The 27,623-nt window shown below is 34.8% G+C and overlaps 1 protein-coding gene, 1 long non-coding RNA gene and 1 other non-coding gene across 3 annotated transcripts in view; 2 read left to right on the top strand and 1 right to left on the bottom strand.

The window, feature by feature from the left end:
• LOC120854859 overlaps positions 1-11,848 on the top strand; it is a 13,226-nt gene extending 1,378 nt beyond the window's left edge. Inside the window, exon 2 of the long non-coding RNA XR_005719088.1 lies at positions 156-11,848. This is a non-coding gene — a long non-coding RNA (uncharacterized LOC120854859). The remainder of the gene's footprint in view (positions 1-155) is intronic.
• Positions 9,769-27,623, bottom strand: GCA (grancalcin). The gene is made up of 8 exons (XM_040229241.1): positions 27,402-27,623; positions 23,677-23,793; positions 21,115-21,184; positions 16,677-16,720; positions 16,245-16,392; positions 13,402-13,515; positions 13,003-13,061; positions 9,769-12,360 (listed from the first exon to the last, which is right to left on the bottom strand). The coding sequence occupies exons 1-8, from the start codon at positions 27,426-27,428 to the stop codon at positions 12,334-12,336; spliced, it is 606 nt and encodes a 201-aa protein (XP_040085175.1). The 5' UTR covers positions 27,429-27,623; the 3' UTR covers positions 9,769-12,333.
• On the top strand, positions 19,683-19,785 carry LOC120855181. The gene has a single exon (XR_005719159.1). It is a non-coding gene; the product is annotated as a U6 spliceosomal RNA (small nuclear RNA).

The raw sequence follows: 27,623 nt of genomic DNA, 5'->3' as shown, positions 1-27,623 counted from the left end.
GTCTTGACCCACCTTTGAGAGGGAGAGATTGGTTAAGACCACTAATTAAATACAGATTTATGGGAGAAGTAAGCATGTTGAGATTTCGTGGTGTCATTTAGAAATATGTCCAAATGAATTATAAAAATGTGTTTTCATCTCTTTTCTTTCATCAGTGTCCTGAATTTCTAGACCTTGAAAAATCTAAACTTAAATCCAAAGAATCCCTCTCAAGTGGAGTGCATCTGAACACCGCTTCGGAAGACAACTTGACTTCCCTTTTAAAACAAGACAGTGATCTCTCTTTAGAGCTTCACCCACCAAGGCAAAGGAAAACTTGCCTTCATCCAATTAGGCATCCCTCTTTGACAGATTCATCCCTAAGCACTGTAGGAGTCTTGGGTCTTCATAGGCATGTTTCTGATCCTGGTCTTCCGGGGAAATAATCATTTTGTACTGTTTATTCCACATACAATGTAAGTGCTTTTAATGGCTGTTTTCCTTTTTGTATTTAAATCCTCTCTACTTGACTCAGGGGCTCACAAGTTACCATTATATGCAAAAGTACTGTATATTTTCCTAAATTGACGCTTGTAAGGTAAAATTGAGCAGTTAGGATGTAAATATATGTATGAACTCTTCAGTTCCAAATGTTAAAACTGCCAGCATCTCAAGGCACCTTACTTTTTATTTTTATTTTTGGAATCATGTGCATGTTAGGAAACTCCAATTTCTCTTGCATGGAGACTCCTATTTATTGCTTTTACTAAACCAGTACTTTGCTATGAAAATGCCTTCCAAGCAGGAAAGCAGAGGATAAAATTGTTCATGGATGCAACTCAGATGATCCTCAACTCATGGAACTTCAAGGGGGTGAAAGGGAACCTGGTCACTTTTGAGAACAGATATCCTTCTGGATTGAGATGTTTATAGATAATTACATTCATTCTAGCACACTGAAAAAAAAATACAGTTTTAGAGTTATAAATTTCTGACAGTATAGGAAACCATTTCCAAATACATGAATATAGGCCAGCTTTAATGAGGACAAAAAGGCCTTTCTATTTAAAATTCTTTCTCCAACTGTATTCACAACTGTATTCACAAACTCCCTAAAATATTTTCCATTGGCACATTTCCTTAAGTGCTTGGAAACAAGTTTCTCTAATTTTTATTTTCTTTTTTGTTGGTGGGTGGTGTTGGAAGGGAGTCATCTTAAGAACACGCTGAAGTGCTGCAGACACAAACTAATATCCACAGCTTTCTTCTGACTCACGTTGTAGGGCAATACTGAATTTGATCCGTAGACTTTTGATCAAATTAGCACACATTGTTTTCTTTCCATAAACTGTGCAATTTTAGTGGATTTATGTGGCGAAAGTTGCTTCCATTAAGGGTATGTTGTTCTGTGACTTTCTAATTCCAGCTACAGAAAAAACAGTGTGCATTCACCTATCTATAAAGAGAATGGACAAACCAGCAGAAAAAAATGTTCAATTTTATTTGGTTATTCAAACACACTTACTAATCAAAGAGTAACTGAAAATCTATTACATGTGAATCGGGCTGAATATATATTGATTCAAAATATCAGAATATATGATGAAATATATTTTAATATATTCAACTGTTAGATTATTTTGGGAGTGGTGACATACGCCTCTCGTAAAATCAGCATACAGATAAGTTGCAAGTTAATTTAAGGTTGTGATTAGCCAAATTCCAGTTAAGACGTTTTTCAATTGATTTGAATACAACTTTAAATTTATTATGGACTGGTTCATTGTACACTTTCCTTCTGAACAAAATTTCAAAACTTTTGAAAGTTTCTTCGTCTTTTACTAAGTTTTACACTTATATATATTTTTAAAGAAACACTGTATGTGTGTATATTATTAAATGGATTTATTTCTGTCCCTCTATGATAGAAATATAATCTATTGACTTACTTTTACCTTTGGCTAGTGTATTAGTTTCAAATACAAGCAACTTATTTAAATTTACAAAAACTTTGCACTATTTAAAATATAATTAAAGTGACCTTAAATTGCTCCCTATATATTGTTTAATGGTCACATAAATTGATAATCTGTGTGGAAGGCAATCTGTAGGCATAGGCATGTTTTATCCCTGCTTAGTTTTTGAAAATAAAAACATAAGCGATCAAATACACATAACAAAGTGTGTACACACACAGACCAGTCAATTCAATAAAAGTATAATAATTTTAGCCAGCTTTCCAAATTGCTAGGTGTTATGCAGATAGAAATTTAGGGGCTAAATGATGATTTCCTTTCCTCACTCAACAAACTTTTATGGGTGTCTAGCAGAGGAGAAAGAGAAATGGCCAACTGATTCAGTGAGTGGACAACTTAGGGATTTTGTTTCTGTATGTAGGCAGATTTTTGCAGCTACAACAAATTTCAGAAGGATTGTCAGTCCAAGCTCCAGGGAAGTTCAGATTGAATTCACCAGAGAATGTTCATTTGTAGAGAATATCTGGCAGGTGAGGAATTCAGATCTGATTGTTTGATTAATTAATGCTTCAGCTTCAACATTTGGTATGACATACATAAAATTCAGCCTCCCACATAAAGCTTCTATACTTCTTTATAAAAACTAAGCATGAAGGAATAGGAAGATGGGAAGTGGTGTGTAAGCATCCAGCTTATTTAAATTCTAGTATAACATGAACATTTTTTCTTTGTAATTCCTCAACATAAAAGAACTTCTTGATATTAAAATCCAAGTCTCAGAGGGTGGGACAGGATTAGGAAGGTCCATTCCTACAGGATATTAGCTTTTTAGCCCAAGCAATATAAAGATATGGTGAGTCAAGTATAGACATCAGAAGACTTAACATTGAATTAAACCAAAGCAGTTGTCTTAATTTACAAAATTCATCCTCTTGTCCTAGCCAAATATCTAATCCCTAAAGTCACTGTCACTTTCCCCAGTCACAGTCTGATCCCTCCATCGTGGGATCCTGCTGAGAGCCAGGTTAACTACTGTAGCCATTAATGGCAGTATAGCAACTGCTCACCTTCTAGGGGATTAGAAGCATTAACATAACACCTTTTGGCTTTCACCTAAAAATAATATTACCTGGTCTCCAGGTCTAAATAAAATGGCATCTTAATCTAAAATTTTATCTGGGTTAGATGTTATTAATTGCTGAGCATCAATTTGAAAGACTTACCAGTTTACCCTGTAGGGGAGTCCCATACTCTTAGTTAAGAAAACCAGGAATGAAAAATACAGAAAGCATGTTCTTGCAGGGTTTTAAAATAACCACTCATTCAACATATATGGAAGGAAGGGTTACATCTGGGACAGCATAGCTTCTTAAATCCATTATATTAGGTTGGTCATTAGAGCTAACTCTGATGACCTTACTGACTCTTCCAGTAAGAAGATAAGGAAACTAAGTTAGGGCAGAAAAGCATTTGGTGTCAGGCTTAATGTGTGTAGGGCTTCCCTGATGGCCCAGATGGAAAAGCGTCTGCCTGCAATGTGGGAGATCCAGATTCAATCCCTGGGTCGGGAAGATCCCCTGGAGAAGGAAATGGCAGCCCACTCTAGTACTCTTGCCTGGAAAATTTCCATGGACTGAGGAGGCTGGTAGGCTACAGCCCACAGGGTCACAAAGAGCCGGACACAACTGAGCGACTTCACTTTCTTTTCTTTCTTTCTTAATGTATATATGACTGTTGCTCTCAGTCCTTCTGGAGGTTGATCATTAACAATGGTTCTTAAATGGCTAAAAGAACAAGGTCCTTATCCAAATGTTATTGTAAAATCCTATCATATGTTATCTAAGGATAAAATTTATCACCTGAAATGCCTATCTAAAATAGGAATTATTAACAATAGTATATTTCTTCTGAATGCTTTTTATGGTCAAAAAAGAAATCTGGTAGAACTAATTACTAAAAGTGAATTGGAGTTTTTCAAATGCTTATCCATGGTTAAAAACCCAAAGTAGAGCAGTTGTTTAAGTAGATTTCTAATTGTAAATCAAAATTCTTATAAATTACAAAAATTTTAAATATTACTAAATTTCAAATTGGTTTTGCTGTACAACCAACGTGTGTATCAAATGAGTTCAAAGAGGCACCTAGAAGACAAGATGAGGATGTCATCGGGGGTGGCCCTTGAATTAGCAGCAGTAGCTCCAACCACCTGGGAACCTGTTAGGAATGCCTATTCTTGGACCCCACCCATTCTGTTACATCAGAAACTTTGGTGGGAAGTGAGGCCAGTAGTCCTGTTATAACTAGCCCTCCTCCATATGATCTTGATGCACATGAAAACTTTGAGAATCACTCCTGTAGTGCTCTGCAGTTAGACCAACTTGGGTCTCAGCATGAGTTCTTTTATTAATAGCTATGTGACCCTAAGCAAATTAATTAGCCCTTCTGAGTCTTTTTCCAGAGATAATGGTACCCACCCTGAAAATACCTGAGGAGGAAATAAGATAACATGTAGGAGAGTGCCTGGCACATAGTAGGTGCTCAAAAATGCTAGATTCTTTGGCTCTCATCCAGGAACATAACATTAAAAGCAATCAGGAAAATAAACAATTTTCCACAATTTAGGTTTTGCACAATATGCAACGTCTCCAACTAAATGGCTGGAACCGACTAAAGCTTTTGTTTCAGAAAAATGCCAAGTGTAGCTATTGTTTTCTTTCTCCTAATTGTAGTTTGCACTGTTAGGTTTATAGCTTTAAAATTATACTATTTACAGTAATAACTGTGAGAGTATGAATCTCATGGTTACAAACATATCTACTTTGAATGGATGTTAAATGCCAAGTGTGCAAAAATGGTCTGTTGAATTCAGTATAACTAGTATGTATTTCATGAAGACTGGCTCCCTAATGAAGCCTCTTTTGATCCATCATATAATCCCTAATGATTATTTAAAAATAATTTTCAAAATACAATTTTGAAAGAATGTGTTTTTCCAGAAAATAGAAGTTCACGGTCACGGTTCTTTTCATACATCAAGGCCCACTCCCTCATGGCACAGATACATTGTACAGAACGAGCCTGCTAAACGCTAGTGTGGAATAGGAGTGATGGCTAGAGGCTCAGTGTGGTAAACCTGAACTCAAATCCTACCTCCTCTACTCACTGTCAAGGCAAACTCTCAGTGAGCTCCAGTATCCAAAACTATAAAAATGAGATAACATCTTAAGTACCTCAAAGGGGTGTTAAGGAGTCTCTGAAATATATTTGTGGAAGTGCTTTGTAAACCACAAGGTACAATAAAACTAAGACTTAATGCATCATCACAAAGATGCTGGTATTAGGGTACCAGTGCCGCAGCACTGCTTTTGTCTTCTAAAAACCTTCTAGTGCCCTTTCCCTTGCCTGACACTACCTGAATTTAACCTCCTAACAAAAATCTATAAGGTGATTCTCACGCAACTCGCAAAGATCCATCTGCTCAGAAAAGGAGAAAGCCAGCATTAGGAAGCTTCCTCTGCCATAACACCCCAATGCGTGCATGTGTACCCCAATTCTTGTCCAATATTACTTTTGTCCAAGATCCATAAAATTATTAATATATCTACATTGCAATTGTTTTTTAGATATGCAGTAGCTTCCCCTTGTCCCTCTTACTTATGTGTTCTCCTTTAAAGTTGTTTTCTTGTGGTTCTCATTAACTTATTATGAAATGATTTCAACCTTTTAAAAACTAAAAGGATAGCCTTTTAAAATGCTTTATAAAGTATTAGGTATTGTGATTGATCAGTGCCCAAGCTTACAACAATTCATTACATGCTTTTGTGATACAGACACTGTAAGAATATGCTATATAGTAAAGAAAATCCACAGGAAGACATGAATTTTTTTTTTAATGTCAAGATCCTTTATTCCTCTTTTAAAAACTGGTCACAACACTAAGCTTCTGGGCCATATGAATTCTTAATAATTGACAGCATGAAAAAATTATTATGACTTATTTATATAAACTACTAAATGGGGGCTGAGAGATGTTATTTAAAAGTAACACACTATTACTATGACTAGAATAACACATCTATAGACATGCAATGTTAAGAACAATTGACCAATTTCATTGTTCTACTAATCATCACTCAACTTTCAAATGAGAATACCAGGAATTACTACAGAAATGCTCCTAACAAAATATTTTTATTTTGAGAAGTGGCAATAGTAATATGGTTACTCTTGAAAAGCTAATTTTAATATGAAAACTCACATGCATTCCTGAATTGCAATCATAACATCTGTGACTTAATTTATGTTTTAAGAGAAAAAAAACTTTAGCACAACTGTGGTTTTAAAGCACTATATGTTTAATCTGTATTCTTTGTACTTCCACTGTCTGTTATTTTAATGCTGTTTTTGAGTTGAAAATAATCAAATAATTACAACTGCTAGCATTTAACCTGTATTTTTAAATATTGACAATATATTGAGTATTTGAGAAAATCCCACATAATTCCATCATTTTTGTGTTATTCAGGAGTACAATTCAAAGATCTGTAATCTTATAATTAACTGCTTTACAGAGTTTCATCAAAATGGCCCTATAATTAAAATAGCATTGAAATATGATACTCTCCTAACAAATACTAAGGAAATAGATAAAAATATTGGGGAATCCCTAGTTTTTAATCTGGGCACCTGCCAACTTTAAAGGCAAATTACTTATTTTTAGCTGAAATTTATGTTCTATAATTTTGATAGGAATATGTATACAAGAATGTTTGCTGTTTAAATAATACATTTCAAACAGTAATGTGTGTAATTACTGGAAAATGTCAGTCATCTGATACAAAGAACCTTGCTCATGTCGGTTAAGTAGTAAGTACCTTGGAATGCTTTAAACATAATGAAACAATCTACCAAAACACATATATTTCCTAGTCTTTATGCACATAATGTAGCATGAAATCATGATGCTTTTGAAATACTCTGTGCAGAAATATTTATTTTTTAGCAAATATTTTCTTCAGATTGGTATGTGATATTGACAATGTAATCTACTTGCACAACTAGTTTTGCAATAACCATCCACAAATAACTGTAAATAAGAAAACTGTAAATTTCATGTAAAAATGGTTGCAAAATTTTGGTAGCTAAAAGTATACAAGTTGTATTGAAATATAGTATATATACATAATTTAAGAATGAAGCATATAATTTCTGATCTATTTATACATGAAAATTCAAGAATTTGTAAAAGATATTATTTTGGGGAAAAAGAAAGTAAATCTCATTAGCTACTTAGGATACTTTTATTAGGGAAGCCAACTCTTTCCAACATTTTACTAGATACAGAGATAGATACAGGCATGGTGGTGCTGATATATTTCACAAAATCACATAATTGTTAACAGTGCTACAGTTTTATTGAGTTCCACTGGGGCGCTAGTAAGCTGGATTGAGTGGTAAAAAGCATTAAATTTCAAAATAAACAAACGACAACTCTTCACTTTTTGCCTCTCAAGAAAACAATAGTAATTTACTAAAACACTTACTGTTTATTTAAACTTTCCGATGACTAATCAGGCTTTAACTTACATGAGATAAATTTTTTTATAATATATGTTTGATACATATTTTTCATCTAGGATGACAATACTGGGATATGATTGTCATTTGCCTATGTTTCATACATTTTTAATTCTTTCCCTAGAATCATTTATCTATTATTTTTTTTTATCTATTATTTTTTTAAAAATCAAACTATCTTTAAAGAAAACTTTTAAATAAAACTGATTGATCATAACACGGCATGTTCTTAGCTAAGGGCTGTTTAGTCTGTTTAGGGTTGAAATTACCCACTATTCACTTTTAAGGTTTAAAAAACCAAGAGAACATTGCCCTATTTGATAAATAAAAAACCAAACCAAATACAGAGTAGCAGAAAGCACTGTACTATCTAGAAGTGAAGCTGATTAAAAAATAAGAATCAAAGTATGAAAAAACAAAATATTTTTTAAAAGATTCTCTTGCCTTAAGATAAATGTAGGGGTAATGCATTTAGATAGCTTTGGGAAATTAAATACATATTCTCAAGTTCAGTTAACCCTAAAGTCTTTTTAAAATGGCCTATAATTTTCAAAAGAATATGGATCTTTACTTAGTATGTTTCTGGACTATCCATATTAGCAATGTTCAGGTTATCCTTTGCAATTTCAGTAATTATAACAATATAAAATGTGATTAAATACAGTCAACTAAAATGCAAATAACTGTATCTCTAAAGTACATATTTGGGTCTTCACGCTTTTGGGAAAAGGTTCTGTCTCCCCCTTCATGCAAGGGCACATACATAGATACACACACAAACACGGTATCAGAAGAGGGGGTACTGATTCCTGGCATACTTGTCTCTGAATATAGCTGTTAAATATGACCAAGACCAATTCCTCTCACTCCCTGTAAGACTTCCAAACTGCCACCATCTCTGACATTGCAGAAGGCCACACCTAAGACCTAAGTAGCACACAGGCCAGGAGCTCCCCTCACAGCAGGACACACCATAGCAATGTAGAATTGCCGCCAATGTCTACTTACTATGTATTCAGATATAGAAGCACATCTGAAATTTGAATGCTCAAAAAGTAATACACAAAGCTGCTTATTACCAAGCTACATGGGGAAAAGGAATGTTAAGTAATATAAGGTTCCTGTCTTTACTATGCTTTTTAAAATAAGTAGACGTGGCAAAAAACAAAAGTGCAAATTTCCCAGGATTCAAATAATGATCTAATAGTGAGACAGAGAAATTTTTCTTAACTTTCCCAGTTTTCTGCAAAGTAGTTTTGTGCTCAGAACTCCACATTACAGGACTATTTGAATTCAATAAAGACATATGTAATTTTATGACCTTATTCTAGACTATAAATTATTTGAACAGTATTCATTTAAAAGCCCTGCCTGTGTTCATCACTATAACACAAATTCTAAATATTTTTCTTTGTATCATCTAGTATTATGAAATCAAGACAGACTCTTAGATAATACCTTAGCATTATACATTTATTTTAAAATGCTCAATTTGCTATGAAAATGATTTGTGACCAACAAAAATGTGATACTATGTTTCAAAGTAATAAAACACCCATGGTTGCATTTTAAAGTTTAAGAGAAAAGAAGAATATACTAACCTGAAAAATGTATTGAATTTTACTCACTAGATTTACCAGATTTTAACAAATTTACTCCTATTAATTTCCCAGAAAACTGCTACCAAAAAACATATCATTTATGTCTGTCAAACATAAAAGGACAAAGAAAAGCACACTTCTGACATATATATTTGTTTGTTCAGTTTTGTAATGCCATAACAGTGACCTTGATTTATATATTTTACTTAAATCATCACAATTTATATTTTCAATTACACAGATTTTATCTACATTAATAAATTTTACTCTCTTCCAGGGTAAATGCCTTCTCTGGAAATAAACATATCTCTTGACATTTTTCTATTACATTTTGTTTCTGAATGCATGCTTGATAGATCAAATGAGCACAGTCCTTGAAATTACACTCGAAAGTGGACCAAATTAAGATTCCAATAGTATTGATTACCCCCTGATGCAATTTAAAATGTGTAAACTGCCACTCAAAATAGAAGTGCAATACCTGACATTTAATCATTTGGCAGTCTTTGAAGCATAGGTGAATTACTGCACTGTTACTTGAACTGAAGTATCTCTTAATATATATGTTATAGATTTTGTATGATGCAAAACTTTACAGCAAGCTATTTGAATGTTTATTAAAAAAATTCTCAAAATGACATGGAAACATGTTTATTGTATAAATAAAAGCACTTAGACATTAAGAGTGTACATGATTTAATAATTTACATCATCATAAGAAAACTGGGGCATGAGTTAATTAGTACAAACTATCACACTACACTCACATTCATGTTCATTATAAAACGATTTAATTTTTACCTTAGTAATAGCTTCTGTTTACATTATTTTAAAAGCATTAAAAATATGAATTGCATTTTAGCAGAAAAATCCTGGTAATGTATTGTCTATGGCTATGTTTATATAAGATTTTCTAATGTGTACAGATTAGAAAACCAAGCACTAGAAAAATATGTAATTGTCCTGAAGGCCAAAATGACCCTAGTGTTTGAAATAATGTTAATCTGGGAATTTGAAAGGAAAGTGATTATTTTGCAAATCTTATTTCTAGATTTATGTTCTCCTCATTAGTATAAGAAAATTTGAAAAGAGGCTAAATAAAATTCTATGGATTAAAAAAAAAAAGGATTATCTAATGTGAAGTGCAAAACAGCTGTCTGACAACCAGGTTGGATTGGCATAGAACATCAGTTTTGCTAAGAGGAAGCGTTCTGAGGTTAAAAAAAATTCAGAAAAAACTGAGTCAAATAAAATTGAGATTTTCTGTACCTTACGTTTTATTAAGCTTCCTGAGGAAGATGAGGCTTTCCCAAATACGTTTGGTCCTGGGAACTTCTTCAGACCTCCTATGACCAAAAGTCATAGGAACACCTTTGGTAAAGGATGAGTTAAGATAAGCGTGTAAAAGTTGTAACGCAAAGTGTCATTTGACAAAACTTACCTGACTCATGTCATACCATTTTAAAAGTTTTACCTCAACTATGAGCGTCCAAATAAGGAAAATTATAACTGACCTCAGAATAGTACAATAACTCAACCAACTGTACAAAGTGTATGTTAAGATTCCATGCTGCTGAATCACGGTATCACCCTTATGAAGGATACACGGTGTGTTTATATGATCTCTTTCCTACAACACTGCTAATTAGAATTCTGTATCTTTTATGGCCCAGTTAATATGCTCTCACATCATCAAATATATGTTCATGAAAAAAATTAACAGCCAGAGGACAAAATTACATGATTTATTCATTCACACATTTTTATAAATCTAACCAAGTGAATTTGACAGCTAATTATATAAAATTATCAATATCAACAAGAGTATACATTTCTTTCTTTCCAGGTTCTTTTAAACTGAAAGTTGATCTATAATTCTGTATCTTTAGAAAAGTTTTTTTTTTTCAAGATACTACCATTCATCCTCCATTTTTATGAAACTTCTATGAAAAACTATATTATTAAACAAACCATATTAAAATTATGTTAATTTGTATTTACCTTTAAGCTAGAAGATATTCAGTTAAAGTGTAATAAAAGTATGTGGTTTACTAACTCTTCATTTAGAAAGACTGAGGCGTGTTTGCCAAGAAAGGGACTGATTAACTACAACTTATATCAGTAATCTTAAAATGCTAAGAACCTGGTGACTCCACTTTCAATTTTCATAGTAATGCCCCTCAGAAATGCTGTCTACCATGCTCAGGACCCAGATCACGCTTACTGAGAAAGACTTATGGGTTTACTAATGTCAAAATCACAGACTAATGCTGTCAAGAAAGTCAAATGTGTAATTTCTAAACATTTAAACAAAGTGGTAGATTACTCAATTTTTTAAAAATTTTATAAACAGCTAATAGCAATATGTATAAACAATTTAGTTTAAAATAAACTGAAATATTGAGATTTTATTAAAAATATATCATTTGCAGAAAACCTAAATTTAAACAAAGATGCCATTTTAGGTTATCTATACAGATAAAGAAGTTATGTTCATTAAGAATTTTGTTCCACAGAAGACAATAAAACATATTGAAGAAAAACATACTGCAAAAAAATTTAAAAAGGAAAAACAATGCCTCCTGTAGTTTTATTTCACCATAGATTAATTTATGGTCCACCTAATGTGATTCAGGATAAAATTTTAGGAACTAAAATTTTCTTCTTCACAGGCAAAGAGTTGCAAGTTTCTGTTTTCTGATTATGTGAGCAAATAAAAAAACCCCTACTATAAAGATTGCACAAAATCTAGGCTTCCCTTTCTGGCTCACCTTCAAATACCAACAACTACAAACAAATTTTTCAAAATATAATTTGCAACCTTCAGGTAAGTATAAATTAGTTTCATCTAGGCTTGCATCATTTAGCTTCTTATACAATCTATCTTTTTAAAATATATAATCTATCTTGTAATAAAGAAAGAAAATTAAAGCTAAGAGGTATTTATATCACTTAATTATACACCTATGTTGATTACGCAGATATCTCTAAAGTTATAACTTTACTAAAAGCAATAATATTCCAAATACAAAAACATCTCTTTTATTGCTTTACACTGTGAGCTAAAGTAAAAACTCAGAGAAGAGATTCAATATATGGAATATGGAAAAGCCTTAGAAGCTTTAATTCTAAGGAGTCCAGTTCATTTCTTCTAAGCAGAGAAACTCATAGTATTTCTTCAGCTTTCAAATTCTAGACATTCAAACTGCCATTGTGCCCTGCAAAAACTAATAACAGGCAAAATCATCGTTTGGTAACAACAATATGGTTTTTGTCTTTTTTGTCTCTAATTATATTCCACAGAGGCATTTTCTCAAGAGAAGAAATTTTTACTGTCTAAGGTTTGTAACTCAAACCAGTATTATACTAGTAGGATAAAGTTGACCTTATAATTTCCGCATAACACAAATAAAACAAAACCCTGAAACACTTAAGAATATGTGAAATATAACCTTTCCTGTAGCTTCAATTAAAAAAAAAAAAAAGAGCCAAATAGGAACAATTGAAATGAGAAATAAATAGTTCCATTACTATCATAGATGAACATTTCCTATCTCTTTCAGAAGAAAGATCATCACAAGTAAAATACTCTTTATAAATTTGCCCTTAAAAATGATTTGGAACATAAACTGCCAAAATCACTGTCATAAAATTTTAAAGTATTTTTATGTCTAATATCAAGTCAAATTGGTTACTTATACCACTACTGAATTTTATATTTGAGTTATGCTGAAAATATAGAAAAAGAATATGGTATTTAAAATATATTATCTCCACTACTGAAACCAGAGATCATTTACATTTTCTGATCACTATGAACACACAGAGAACACAGTATAAATATCAAAAGTGTAATACAGGATACTCACATCGTCATATACGAAACTCACAACCCCTTGTTGCAAGTGGTCTCTTCTCCTAAAGAAATCTTTAAACAAGAAGTTATTTTCTGTGTTACAGTTTAAAATCTAGTTTTAAATAACTGGTGCCCCCAGGTATTACAAAAGGAGTAACTTTATATTCTAGTAAATCTTGTGATTTTTTAAATGTCCCAGGCCACTGAGATATGAATAAAATTTTCCAAAACTGAGCTATAACATTTTTTCACTATTTATATTCCTAAAGTTTTGAAGCGTTAGAACTCTGATAAGATTTTAACAGTGAATAAAGAGGGGAAGACACATAATACTATCACTTTGCTGAAGGAAATGAGGGATATCATTTGGGGAAAAACGTCCCATAATACTGTGTCCATAAATGGACCATACCTGTCAATGCTCGAAGCTTCACACAGCAAGCAACATAATCATCAAAGAAGATTCTGCCATTCTTGCTGTAACGTTTGACAATGGTAGTTACTGTTTGAGGACTCAACCTATAACCTAGAAAAAGGGATTGCTAGATTAAAACTTCTAAAACTACACATCATAAGAACACCATTAACCAACAATGTATTCTTGTTAATAAAGTTATAAAACAAATTAACTTCCAGAATTCATTACATAAAAATATATATCAGAAACAAAACACATTCCTATTGAAATTGATCAGGAAAGGTTTCATTACTAATAGCAAAAGTGGTACATAAATTTTACAATTCCAACTCTATAAAAAGTCAAAGCTAGGAAAAAGAAAACAATTATCTTTTTGTGCCTGTAAAATATATTTTCATTTTGAAATAATGTCTAATGTAGTCATAGGTTTTTGAATTCATCAATTTTTAAACCCTGTAATAGTTCTTCAAAAACATCAAAGCAAAGATTATTAGTGATCTTTGATATCATTCAAACCTGTATTTCCCACTGACTGTATTGTCTTAGAGTCAAAGAAAATTTGAGAATCAACATGGTTACTTAAAGTGGGGAAAAGTAGTGAAATGTTATTTCATTTTGGCCTATAACCCTTATTATGTTTCTTCATAGATTTTTCATTTTTTAACCAGTATTTTCACTCTTTCCTTGGTTCTTTGCTGTCTAGCCCAGTGGTCTCCAAAAGGTTTTGAATGTATACTTCGAGTAAAAAGTTTTAGAGCATTCACTCCCATTATATGTATATTATTTAGTCTTAAATTCTATACAAGTATTATTATTTAATGATTTACATTTTAAAATATATAAAAAACTAAAATTTAAAAGAATGAAATAAAAGTAATTAGAAATATAAATTAATTTATTTCACTTGTGGTCCCCACTAGTGATGGTCCTATGTATTTAATGAGGTGTGTATATTTCACTGTGAAGAATGCTGGCTTAGAAATGTTGTCTTTGTATATTACTGCATTAGATGTATACAAAAGACATTCATCCAGGCAAAGGGAAAAATAATGAAAACAAATGCAATAGAAGATAATTCTACAAATAACTATAATGAAATGCAATCCAGGAAACTTGCTAAAAGTAACTGAAAGGAAAGGTATAAATTAATAGAAGTCAAATATGCAAGCAAATGTTATTATATGCAAATAAACCCTGAGCTCCCTATTAGAGAGCTATGATCCGGGTAGATATGGGACTGATAAAACTCACAAGATTTTCCATAGCATTCTCAGCAAAAAAAAATTGAATATTTTAAAATATATCTGAAGACCTAAAATTTGAATAATACAGATGTCTCTTTGTTACTTACACTCAACTGCCTATGTGAATTCTTTGGTGGTTTTTTTTCCAAATGGTTATATTAATTTTTCAACATTGCACAGAATTAAGAACCAAGTTTAATTCATTAGGAATTAAGACTCTATAATTAAACTACACAAGTTTATATGGACAGGACTATCCCTAAAATGACAATTTATTAAAATGTCTATTTATAAAACAAAATCATGGTTTTGACTTTAAACTGAAATTTGAGATAATTTACACTTGTTCAGATTTTGGAAAAGTACAATCTTTCAAAAGTTAGTTTTGTTACGAAAGCACTTTGTTTAGAAATAAATGTACGTAAAATCACAAGCATAAATACAATTAAGAAAACTACTTAAATTGTAAGCAAGTTAAATGGGCTGAATGTAGTCCATGGAATTCTCCAGGCCAGAATACTGGAGTGGGTAGCCCTTCCCTGCTCCAGGGGATCTTCCTAACTCAGGGATCGAGCCCAGGTCTCCCACATTGCAGGTGGATTCTTTACCAGTTGAGCCACAAGGAAAGCCCAAGAATACTGGAGTGGGTAGCCTATCCCTTCTCCAGAGGATCTTCCTGGTATTGAGCTGGGGTCTCCTGCATTGCAGGCAGATTCTTTACCAACTGAGCTATGAGGGAAGCCCCAAGCAAGTTACACACCATTCATATTATCATTTTTTTAAAGAAAACAGACTGAGAACTTTAGCTTATCAGAGATATGATAAAATAAATTTACAGTCTTTTGAGATACTCTAAAATGTAGATTTCTCATTTTGAGGGGTTTTCTTTTCTTTTTTTTGGTGTCTACTGTGTGTTCTATGGAGAAGGCACTGGCACCCCACTCCAGTACTCTTGCCTGGAAAATCCCATGGATGGAGGAGCCTGGTAGGCTGCAGTCCATGGGGTCACTAAGAGTCAGGCACGACTCAGTGACTTCACTTTCATGCATTGGAAAAGGAAATGGCAACCCACTCCAGTGTTCTTGCCTGGAGAATCCCAGGGACAGAGGAGCCTAGTGGGCTGCCGTCTATGGGGTTGCACAGAGTTGGACACGACTGAAGCGACTTAGCAGCAGCAGCAGCAGTGTGTTCTATACTACACAAAGAAGAAGAAAAACTAGACTACATATGGAGACCTGTTATTGAGATAAGCTTTTGCCATCAAATTAGAGATCTTACCAAGTTACAAAAGTATACAATATAAATGATGAGTATGAACAATTAGAATAAATTTAAGTATATTCAACATAGGAAATTCAGAAACTGTTTTATCAACCAGAATGCATGAAAGGTTATCCTTTGAAAAGCTCACAAATAAAATGGTTTTGTTAAAGATATTTAATTAGAATGTATCTATAACCTTGAAATCAAACTGGACAATAGCTGCTGAAATAATACACCCTTTTATTATTTAGCAAGTTTAAACAATTAAGATTCATCTGATCAAAGAACAAAGACAACCTGGATTTATTTAAAGAATTTTAATATGCTTACCCATAGCAGCAATGGCTTGATTCAGTTCATGATGCTCTACAGAGCCACTTCCGTCTTTATCAACAGTTATGAAGTTTTGCTTCCAGGAGTTAAGAGCTGCCCAAAGTTCTTTGAATTCATTAAATCCCATTTTTCCTGTGTAATCTCTCTGATAGTTTTATTAACGAAAATAAATTCTGATACCAAAGAGAATTTAACCTGAACTCAAAATTCCAAATAAGTGATTAAAAAATTGTAAGCTCACTTCTGCAAGAATTAGCCAATGTAGTATATAAATAGACTTGTGTAAAAAATGGAAAAGAACGGAATTCAAATAAGGATGTTACAAAGTATTTTTAAACACTCTAGTTTACCATGATCATTTATACCTAACAATTGCCTTAAGGGTAATTTTTCTATATTCTAGTATTTTTTGTTTTCACTCAAGGATACATCCAACATGGCAATCATAATTCTGCAGGTTTCCAAACTGAAGGCTATAAAACATATTTATTATCTGAATTAAATTCTGCCCTATTACAACAATTTCTGTTTTTAAAACAAAACATTTACCAACTGACTGCCAAAACTATACATCACTCAATGAACAAACTCTATTAGGCATGCATAGTGAAAGAAAAAAAAAAGACAAAAATTACTACCTTCATACAACTACTAAAGGGATTTGGGTAATTAAATAAGCAGTTATAAAATACTGAAAACTATCTCAGGGATGGGGGAGCCTGGTGGGCTGCCATCTATGGGGTCGCACAGAGTTGGACACGACTGAAGTGACTTAGCAGCAGCAGCAGCAAACAAGGGGAAAAGAGGGCTTTAGTAAAAACTTCCTAACACAAATGCCAAGTCGGCTTAAGTAGTTCTCACATACTGAGATCACAAAACTTGTTAGAGATTTGGTTAAAGCTTAGGGCATATGGGAAGGAGAGGCATATAATGACTTCAGATGAGGACCAGATCATGAGTCTTGAATGCTACCCTAAAGGTTTAGACCAATGGAGGTTACTAATGGATTGGAGAAGGAGATGGCAATCCACTCCAGTACCCTTGCCTGGGGAATCCCATGGACAGAGGAGCCTGGCGGGCTACAGTACATGGGGTCGCAGAGAATTGGACACGACTTAGTGACTAATCAACAACAAAGGATTTTAAGGAACATAGGAGCAATTCTAAAATTTCCATTTCAGAAACAGTAGTTGACAAAGAAAGACTACATAGAGAGTAAAGTATGATGAATCTGGATGTAGGTAAATCATTTGGAAGTTTACTCCACTCAACCAAGTAAGAAAGAGATGAGCTTCAGAACTGAAAGGAACTGCTTTTTCTTGGGGGAGGGGGAAAGAAAGGAAGAAGAAATATAGATAATAAGATAGTTGGCTATCTTAAATCAGAAATATTAACACTTCCATATTTAAAGAACTATAAATGAGGACTTACTAGGCAAAATTTAATTTTTTCTAATCCTTATCATAATTATATTCAATTAGCATGCTGATTTATCTCAAGACTTATTATACATAGTCCTGATGAAGGAGATATTATGTCAGTACAGTTCAGTGAAGTTTACAAAATTCTTACTAGTAGCTCCTTAAGATAAACAAATGAATAAGCAAAAATGCTTAAAATTATTTATGCTATTCTATAAAATATTTTGAAACTTTTATAAAGAAAAAAACTATTTCAGCTAAATTTTAGATCCATTAAAGAAAATTATAAAACAATCCACACATTAAAAAAAAAAACTTTCTTTAATGTTTCACATAGTATCAATTGTAGAATAGATGGTTATGGTATTTTCAGACTGGTAATTCAATTGACACTGAATAAGCAGTTACTATGAACCAGTAGTGTATGTTCTGTGATTTAACATAAACATGCCTAACCTATTCAACCTTGAGATTTCTTTGGAAGGAATGATGCTAAAGTACTCCAGTACTTTGGCCACCTCATGTGAAGAGTTGACTCATTGGAAAAGACTCTGATGCTGGGAGGGGTTGGGGGCAGGAGGAGAAGGGGACGACCGAGGATGAGATGGCTGGAAGGCATCTCGGACTCGATGGACATGAGTCTGAGTGAACTCCGGGAGATGGTGATGGACAGGGAGGCCTGGCATGCTGCGATTCACGGGGTCGCAAAGAGTCGGACACGACTGAGCGACTGAACTGAACTGAACCTATACTAGTCCCAGTTTTACAAATAAAGCAACTGTGGCCCAGAAAGATAAAGTTTCCCAAGTTCAGAGAGCTAACAGGTGGAAAAGAGAGGATTGGAGACCAGTACTCTTTCATACAAAAACTTCTCAGGCAGGGACAGGGAGAAATCTCTGGAATGGCACTCCATCATTTTGTCCAGTAAATTAGATCTATTTTGCCTTAAAGTTAACATAGCACTTAACATAAAGTTAAGTGGAAGAATCTGAATAGATGATAATAAATGACAAAAATTCAGTCATCAAATAACCAGCTCTTCAATCAGTTTCAAAATAGAACCAAGTATATGTAAAAGTAAATAACCTTGACAAAGAATAGAAGAGAAGTTTTAGGAGAGTTGACAGATTTTCACTCTCTCCCCACACCACATTAGAATGGATAGAATTAAACTGAATTTTTACAATTTGTAATCCTTTAGAGAATAAGAGAGGAAACCAAGAAACAAAACTTTGCAAGTTGAAAAGTAGGTGGACATAAGTTGACAACCTCCATCTGAGAAAAGTGGCTTCCTGACCCTGCAATAAGAAAAGCTGAGAAGCAGCCTCGTTATCCTGAAGGAGACTTCAAACTTTTACAAACTGGTGTGAATGTAGAGACAAAAACAGAAGGACTGGTTGAATGCCTATGTAAGGTGCCTTGAAGCCCAAATCTTGCTTCAGCCGCATGGATGGCTGCCCTGTCTACTCCCAAGCCAGCAGACATCTGGGGTTTTATTTTCTGGAGGGTTCTACGCACTGCAGGAAACCAGGCACTGTTGAAGACAGGGCTATCTATTAAAACAAGGAAATAAAGTGACAATTTACAAAAGACTGAGAACCCTGCCGAGTCCTCCCTCCTTGGCTCCAGACAGCAGATCAACTGGACAACCAGCCCCAAAAGAAATCCCTAAAGATCCTGACACCCAGTGTTGCAGGAAAAACTGCCCAGCTGAACCGCTAGGCTCTCAAGTCTGGAGTCAACACCCAGCCCAGCTCTCAGGGCTTCTAACCAGTATTTTAGTTAAATATGAGCAACCAAGCATCATCAGACATCTGAGAAAGGCAGCTGACATGAAAGTCAAATGAACAAACCAGGGAAAAAACATTGAAGAAGTAGGTTATGTAGGAGGAAAAAAAACCTGGAAAAAAAATTAAAAATCTCAGAGAGATAAGGAAAGATGTCACATTCATGAAAAAAAGAACAACTGCTTTTGGATTTTAAAAACGTGATAGGAGAAATGAAAGCGTCACTAGAACTTGAGGAGAACATATACTAAAATTGGAACAGTACAGAGACAATTAGCATGGACTTTACACAAGGATGACACTCAAGTTCCTGAAGCGTTAAAAAAAAAAAGAAAGAAAGAAAGTTGAGGTTGTTGTGTATTCTCTGTAGCCTGCCAGGTTCGCTGTTCATGGGATTTTCCAGGCAGGAATACTGGAGTGGGTTGTCACTTCCTTCTCCAGGAGATCTTCCCGACCCAGGGATCAAACCTGAGTCTCCTGCATTGCTGGCAGATTCTTTTATCACTAAGCCACCCAGGATTTCCCCAAAAGTAGAAGAAACCAAGAGGCAGGAGAGAAAAAGAAAAATCACCCAATCCAAATGGCAGGCTTCCACAAAGAGAAAATGGAGAAAATGTCACTGAAGAAAATTGCTCAGAATGAAAGCAAATGAGTCTCGATTGGAAACTCCCTCTGCATCCCCCATACACCACTGTGGAACAGCACTGTGACATTTCAGACCAAGGGCAAAGAGAAGCTTGCACAAGCCTCTACACACTAAAAACAAGTGACATACAGGCAGAAAACAAAAAGATCAAACAATAATGGAAGCTGGACGCAATGGAGCTTAAAACTCTTAAGTCAAAATGTTTTGTAATCTGGAGTTCTATACCTGGCTAGTCACTTAAGGACACAATGAAAGCATTTTCACAGGAAGTCTCAAAAGATTTGTTTCCCATGTACTTTTATTAGGAATCTAATTAATAATGTATTTTATCAAATTTAAGATGAGAACAAGCGATGGAATGAAGGGGAGACCCAATTCAAGAGAGAGAGGAAAGGGCGCCAGATAAGTGCATCATGACTGCAATGCACAGAAAACGAGGCACAACAGAAAGCTCCAGGATGGGGATTCATTTCAGAAAAAGCAAACAGTTACAGAAAAAGGAAAATTAATCATATATTATTCTAAGACTCAGGAAGAGCACTTAGACAGTAACAATAAAGCAAATGCTTATTACTGACCTAATGAAAATTACTGAATAGCTATACTGGATGGAAGGGAAGGGAAGGGCTCCTGTGCACAGAGCAGGGACACGGCTGAAAGGGTTACATCCTTCCTCATTGTCCACAGCAGGACACAATCACTGATCATCATCAAAACTGAAAATCAACAGCAATAAAAGCATGCTGTTTGAGATATGGAGGCACAGTTCAAAAGAATTAGCTGAAAGAAGTTGAAAGAGCTTTTTTTCTAAGAGTGGTTAACATCAGGGAGGGGGAACGCACACTGAACAGTATTTACTTGGCAAGACTTGTAGCATTATTTGACCCTGCATTATGTGTGTGAATGTATGTGATAGAAAAAGTTTTAAAAAACATTCCAAGTATGGACACAAAAAAGTTAGAAAGTGAATTTCCTAGTGCAATTTCAACAGAAGGAAAAAAAAAAGATCTCACGAGCATAAGTTCCACTAATTCCAGCTTGTGTTAAACACTTCTGAAGTTCTTCAGCATCCACTTCACCATCCTGTTAAAAAATAATTATAACCTGATTAATGAAAGAAGTTGTATAAAAGCATATTAAAATGCTAACTAGCTGTTCAAGGCCAATAAATAAATATGCAGTCTTCAAAATATTACTCTACTATCATCTACAAAATTATAGAAATAATTACTGATGACAAAGACACATTAGAGAACATCACACAACATGAATACTTTTTCACAATCAAATTTTATTCTATTAAATTATGTAGGCATTTCACATGTAATTTATATTCCCTACTTCAGAAAAACAGCATAATCACTCTGTCCTATAATAATGCAATATAAAATCGTGTGAGAATCATTATACTTCCACTATAAAAAGTTAGAAAAATGCCTAAAATGTGTTCAGAGAAGTCTCAAAATTTTTCTTTCATGCTTCTTTTGAGGGGAGCTTATTTCTAAAGGATACTGAATCTTTAACTGGGAAGAGAAAATATCATTTTCCTTCACATCTTTACTCTCAGCTTGAGAGTCCCCCTACATTTTGATGCTATTCTTCTGAGTTTTGTCCAAATATTCTTTGCCATTCTTATGAGAAAAAAAACCTTTTATCACAAATAAGAAATCACAATCAAAGTGAAACAGCTTGAATACTCTCATTATGTTTCAGTACCGCATCCTCTTTTCTAAAAAAATAAAGAGTATAATAATTTACTTGGAAGCATCTCATACATGGTCATGAATTCAAAACAACAGCTCTGGGAAAGGATTAAGGAGGCAAATTTAAAGCATGTAATTTACAAGAATCCAAAAAACAAACAAACAAAACTTTTATAAACTAATGCTAAGAAGTATTATAAACACATCTAAGGAGCATTATAAACACTAAGGAGTATCATAAATATTATCAGGCAAGTGAGAGACTTTTAAATTTGAGGAAGAAAAAACTCAGTAGTTACATTAAATTATGTTTTAATGCAATATTTAAAAAAACAAAATTAATGCAAAAAATCTGTGAAAAAATAAAGGCTCTAAACCTGTTTGTACCATTCACCTCATTTGTCTCTCTTGATATTGACCCTGATTAGGTCTATCAAGCCTGTTAGATTTACCTGATGGTCTTAAATGTTTAAGATATTTAAGTATATACCAGTTTATTTATTGCATTTTAATCTGCTTATTTTGGGGAAATAAACCCAAGTATTTGGTAAAACAAAAATTTAATGAAAGTGTCAAATAGTACAATCATAGCAGATCATTGTTGACAACTGGTACAATGAAATAGTTTGTAAGTCAAATAAAGGTCTCTAAATATACATGTCTGGTTCTTATATTTTAAGTTGTAGTTTTATAAAATGAGTTTATTATATAGTCAGCTATAGATTACATACTTTTTCCCAGTATTATACTACTTAAGAGCTCCTTGCTGATAAGAGTGGTATAAGGTAACAGGATTGCACTTAGCTACAAATAATAGAAAATATTATCAAAGGGGCTTAAAGAAATAAACACTTCTTGGGGCTAGGCAGATCTAGACTCTGTGGTGACTTAACGAAGCCATCAATCTCTTTTCATATTTCCAAATCCCTCATCCACGGGCCTTTATCTCAAGCTTCTGGCCTCCAGATCACAAGATGGCTACAGCACCTCCATACTTCAAGTCCCCTTTCCAGCCAAGTGTTCCCCTTTCCAGAAGAAGGAAAAAGGGTTAACACTAGTTTCAGCTAAGCTTTCCTCATTTGGAAAAGGAAAGCATCCTAAAGAAATTGCACCTACATCTCAACGGCCAGTATTATGGCACAATGGCTACCTTTATACAAAGGTGTCTGAGACAGGATTAGGGTTTTCCAACCTCTAATACACGTGAAAAGAGAAAAGGACGTTTTGAATGAAATTTGGGTAGTCAAAACAAAGTGTTTGCAACATATAATAATTCTGTGTATATATATTTCTAGAAAGACATTTGGGATCTAGTGAGCATTTAAATGAATTAATAATGAATGGAAAATGTTATCAAACTCCTCTGAAATTCTAATCAGTCAGTAAATCTTGACTACTGTAAAAGGAAAGAGACATGGTCTGTGTCTAAGACTCAAGAGTGAATCTCTCTCTCTGCTCATTAGTTTGGTATTTGCACCTTCATTCCACTCCATTTCCTTTACCTTTTCCCGATCTGCTTTACCATCAAGGCTCTCCCAGAAACATCCACAGTGTACAAGTCTCTGTGATACTCTGCCCTAGCTTCCTCAAGAAGATTTACATAGAGATCACTTCTTCCCAGATCCTATCTGGCTCAGTCTCCATGCACCACCCTGGTTTCTCCTAACATGTTAGACACCAAACTAACAGACTTTTTAATAAGATAATTATGACCACCCTAATTTCTGATCTCAGAAAAAAAAAACTAAATAAGCTTAAAATACAAATTTCATATACATTTTAAATGAAACACTAAATAAAAGAGCTTGACATTTGTTTTAGATTGCAATAATTTTTTTAACTGATATTTGTGCTGTATATTTAGCATTTTACCTGGCCAGCAATAGCAAGGAAGCATTTCCACATGGGGTCTCCTGTTGAGATACTGCCTGGATAAACTGGGTGTCCAGGGTATCCTGGCTGTCCCATTGGATTGCCAAAATTTCCAAACTAAAAAGAGAGAAAAGGGAGGAGGTTATTAATATAAATATTACCCATTATACACTAAATTTGGTTTAAAAGAACATATTTATGAGAAGTCCGTTGAAAAGTAAAAATTGAGTTACTGAAACTTCCCAAATTATCACAAAAGCTGTTAGCTACAAACTGTTAGTTGCCTTGCATTACTTAATTCATCCCATTAACAAATATTATCCAATGTTCTTTAAAGTCTTAAAGAAAAAAGAAGTCTCTAGCCTCTAAGAATGAGGCATACTTTTAAAAAGTGTTGATCATCATCATGGAAGCAAAAAGTTAAAAAATATAAGAAAATTTCACCTAAAGTAAAATGAAAAAGTAAACCTAAAGATACATACATAGAATACATAGTAAATACAATGAAACTGTGTCCATGACCAAATCATGGGAAAGTGCATAGGGCTGAAACATACTGTAACATCCACCAAAAAACATGCATTGTTTTATAAAGCAAGACACCAATGAAGAGAATAACAGGTGGTAATTCAAACCAAGGTCCTCTTCAAAATAAGAACAACAAGAATACCAACAATAATAATAGCTAATACTTATTGAGAGCTTGTTATATCTTAAGTACTGTTCTAACTAGTTTCTCACTTCCCAACAAGTCAGTGAGGTATCAAAATACTATGTCCTTTTTTCAGTTGAGGACATAAAACTTCAAGCAGTTTCCTGGATTAGTTAAAGTTAAATGGCTAGTACCAGGTAAACCATGATTCAAAAATAGGTAGTCTGACCTCAGAGACTACATACTGTTTGTTTCCTGCTTTGGCTCTGGTGATTGTTTTCTTTTTACTCGGGAACTTTGTACGCATTCTTCTATATCTTTGAGAGGCATTTTGCACACTTGCTGCTCTGTCACGTGTGACTCACTGCAACCCCATGGACTGTAGCCTGCCAGGCTCCTCTGTCCATGGAATTTTCCCAGCAAGAATCCTGGAGTGGGTTACCATTTCCTCCTCCAGGGGATCTTCCTGACCCAGGGATTGAACCCACATCTCCCACATTGCAAGTGAATTCTTTACCACTGAGCCACCAGGCAAGTCCAGACAGGCATTTTTTAATGAGTCTGGAGAATGAAGAAATATCCAACTACCTTTGAAGAATGAGCAGAGACTGATGGAAGGCAAAAAGGGAAAAGAATTCTAAGTACTGGTTGGGGGAAGGAGTGGGGCAAAAAGGAGCCTTTTGTAGCAGTTTGAAAAGCTGCAGCTTGGGAAACAGTAAAGGCAAAAGAAATGACATATGGGAACTCCAGGAAATGTGCTCAGGGATGCAACCAAAAACTAGATTAGAAAGCAATAAAGTACAAGAAAGAAAACAAAAACGTTAAAATACTATAATGAATTTTTTTAAAAGTGACTGTTTAAGAATTACTTCTTCAGGACTCCCCTGCTAGTCAGTGGTTAAGAATCTGCCTGTTAAAGCAGGGGACATGGGTTCAATCCCTGGTCTGGGAAGACCTGACACGCCACAGGGCTACTAAGACCAAGCCAAAACTACTGAGCTGGAGCTCCTGAGCCCATGCTCGCAGCAAGAGAAGCCACTGCAATGGGAAGCTCACATAGTGCAACTAGAGAGAAGCTCCTGATTGCTGCAACTAGAGAAAGCCTGCAGGCAATAATGAAGATCCAGCGCAGTCAAATAAATAAAATCTTTTGAAATAAATAAATAAAAATAAAAGTTACTTCTTTGAAAAGATGGACAGGTCAGTTTCCAGAAAAAAAAAAAAAAAAGAAGAAGTGTATATAACCACAGAGAATTTAAAAAAAAATATATATATATATATAAACAAATGCTTATGAACACCTTTTTACCAACACATTTGAAAAGGTAAATTAAATGGACCTTCTAAAAAGTATTTAAATTCTATAATATACTGAATTATAGTATATTTTTATACTATTTTATATTTTTAAATTACAAAAACATACTGAAGGAAGAAAAATCCTATTTGTAATAAGGGTAAATATGATATAAAGATCAACCTTAAATTTAAAAACTGCATAAAATATTATTTTTTGAGTTACCTCACTGATTGGGGGAAAGTTTCAGGCCAGTATTGGGGGACAAGTCTTGATCCAGAGGTAAAAAGATTAGCAAAATTCCCAAAGCAACTTTTGCTCTGAGGCAGTAACAAACACCTAGACTTTTGGTTCTAAGGCCTCCAAGGACATGGAGGGCAATCAGGGCCTGGGGCATATCCAAGAATTTAAGCCTTACTGGAGACACTCACCTCCTTAAGGTTCACAGAGGAAAGAAGGCCAAACCAAGTATAAGCATATTATTGTTGTTTAGTCGCTAAGTTGTGTCCGACTTTTGAGACCCCACCAATGGTAGCCAGCCAGGCTTCCCTATCCTTGGGATGTCCCCACAAGAATGGGGGTGGGTTGCCATTTCCTGCTCCAGGGGATCTTCCCACCCCAGGGATTGAACCTATGTCTCCTGCACTGGCAAGTGGATTATTTAGTGAACCTAGACCTACTGTAGCATCTCAAATAAAGTTTTACATCACTCTTTGGTAAGTATCCTTTGCTATCTAAACAGTATAATGATCTGATACTTGCTCCTACCTTTTTTTTTTTTTTTTTAAGAGAGACGAAAAGGCTTTTCTGGAACATTTATTTATAAATGACTGAAAGTGAAAGTCCCTCAGTTGTGTCCAACTCTTTGCGACCCCATGGACTATACAGTCCATGGAATTCTCCAAGCCAAAATACTAGAGTGGGTAGCCTAGCCCTTCTCCAGAGGATCTTCCTGACCCAGGAATCGAACCCGGGTCGCCTGCATTGCAGGCAGATTCTTTACCAACTGAGCTATCAGAGAAGCCCTTAACCCTTTTTCTTTAACTCTTGGAACTTATTCTTCATTCTATTTCTTCCATGAATAGCTCGTCTGTACAAGTTTTCTATGCTTAACATATATCCCTATGCTTGAAAATTCTGACCACACTGTAATACTACCTCAAAAATACGTATACATTTTGTTGTATATGCTGTTACCATGTCGACACTACAACTCCCAACTCCCAAAGGTGATGCAGGATAAACAATTAGGTAAGAAAGTATAATCTTCTGCCCTACAACCCAGCCCCCCAAAGTTTAGAACAGACTGCCCTTGGTAGAGTAATAAACATTAGAAGGCATTTAGCATATCTTAATTTACTCATAAGCAACATAAAGAACTGAAAAGAAGTGGTCAAAAAAATTCAGGGAAAGGATGTCTAGCAAAACTGAGGAAGGGGGGGCGGGGGAGGAGGGCTGAAGGGAGGGTGGACCAAAGAAGATACTGGAACAAGGAGGATGCTTTGTTCCTCTATCTTAAGAAAGAAATTATAAAAACACTCCATACCCATTGTTCCACAAGGATTCGCCTAAGGGACCATCAGGCACCAGAACACCTGCGGCTTTCCGCTTGGCCCCAGCCCCGGCTTCCTACACTACGCAAAGTCCTGGCGCCGCCGAGTACCAGAAGCAGAAGTAAGCAAGGACCGACAGAAGGTGAACCCGGCACGTAGCCACCGCCGCAGGGGCCTCACATCCCGCGGGGGTGGAGGCCGCGCCGAAGCGGCCAGGACTCACCCCTCCTCCGTATCCCGGGTATGCCATAACAATCTTGCGAGGCGACAGCCCGGTTGGGAGAAGAGCAGAGTTCTAGGTGCAGGTGCAGGCGCAGGTGAGAGTGAGAGACGCACTTGCAGCGCCTTTCATGGCCTCGAGACCACCCTTTTCTGAGTCCAGCCCCGCCCTAGTCGGTTCGGATTGGCTGAGACCTGCCCTTCGCAGCCTATCCGGCCTAGGCCC

This window comes from Oryx dammah, unplaced genomic scaffold (genome assembly GCF_014754425.2).
Source record: "Oryx dammah isolate SB20612 unplaced genomic scaffold, SCBI_Odam_1.1 HiC_scaffold_27, whole genome shotgun sequence".
NCBI classification, from domain to species: Eukaryota; Metazoa; Chordata; class Mammalia; order Artiodactyla; family Bovidae; genus Oryx; species Oryx dammah.
This window is presented reverse-complemented; position numbering and strand designations above follow the sequence as displayed.

Excerpts from the sequence above, each read along its gene's own strand:
- GCA (XM_040229241.1), bottom strand. The coding sequence starts at position 27,428 with ATGGCATACCCGGGATACGGAGGAGGG. Across the intron at positions 16,393-16,676 it reads TTATGATTGCCATGTTGGAT|AGAGATTACACAGGAAAAAT; the intron begins GTATCCTTGAGT and ends TAAAACTATCAG. Across the intron at positions 13,516-16,244 it reads TCAAGCCATTGCTGCTATGG|GTTATAGGTTGAGTCCTCAA; the intron begins GTAAGCATATTA and ends CCCTTTTTCTAG.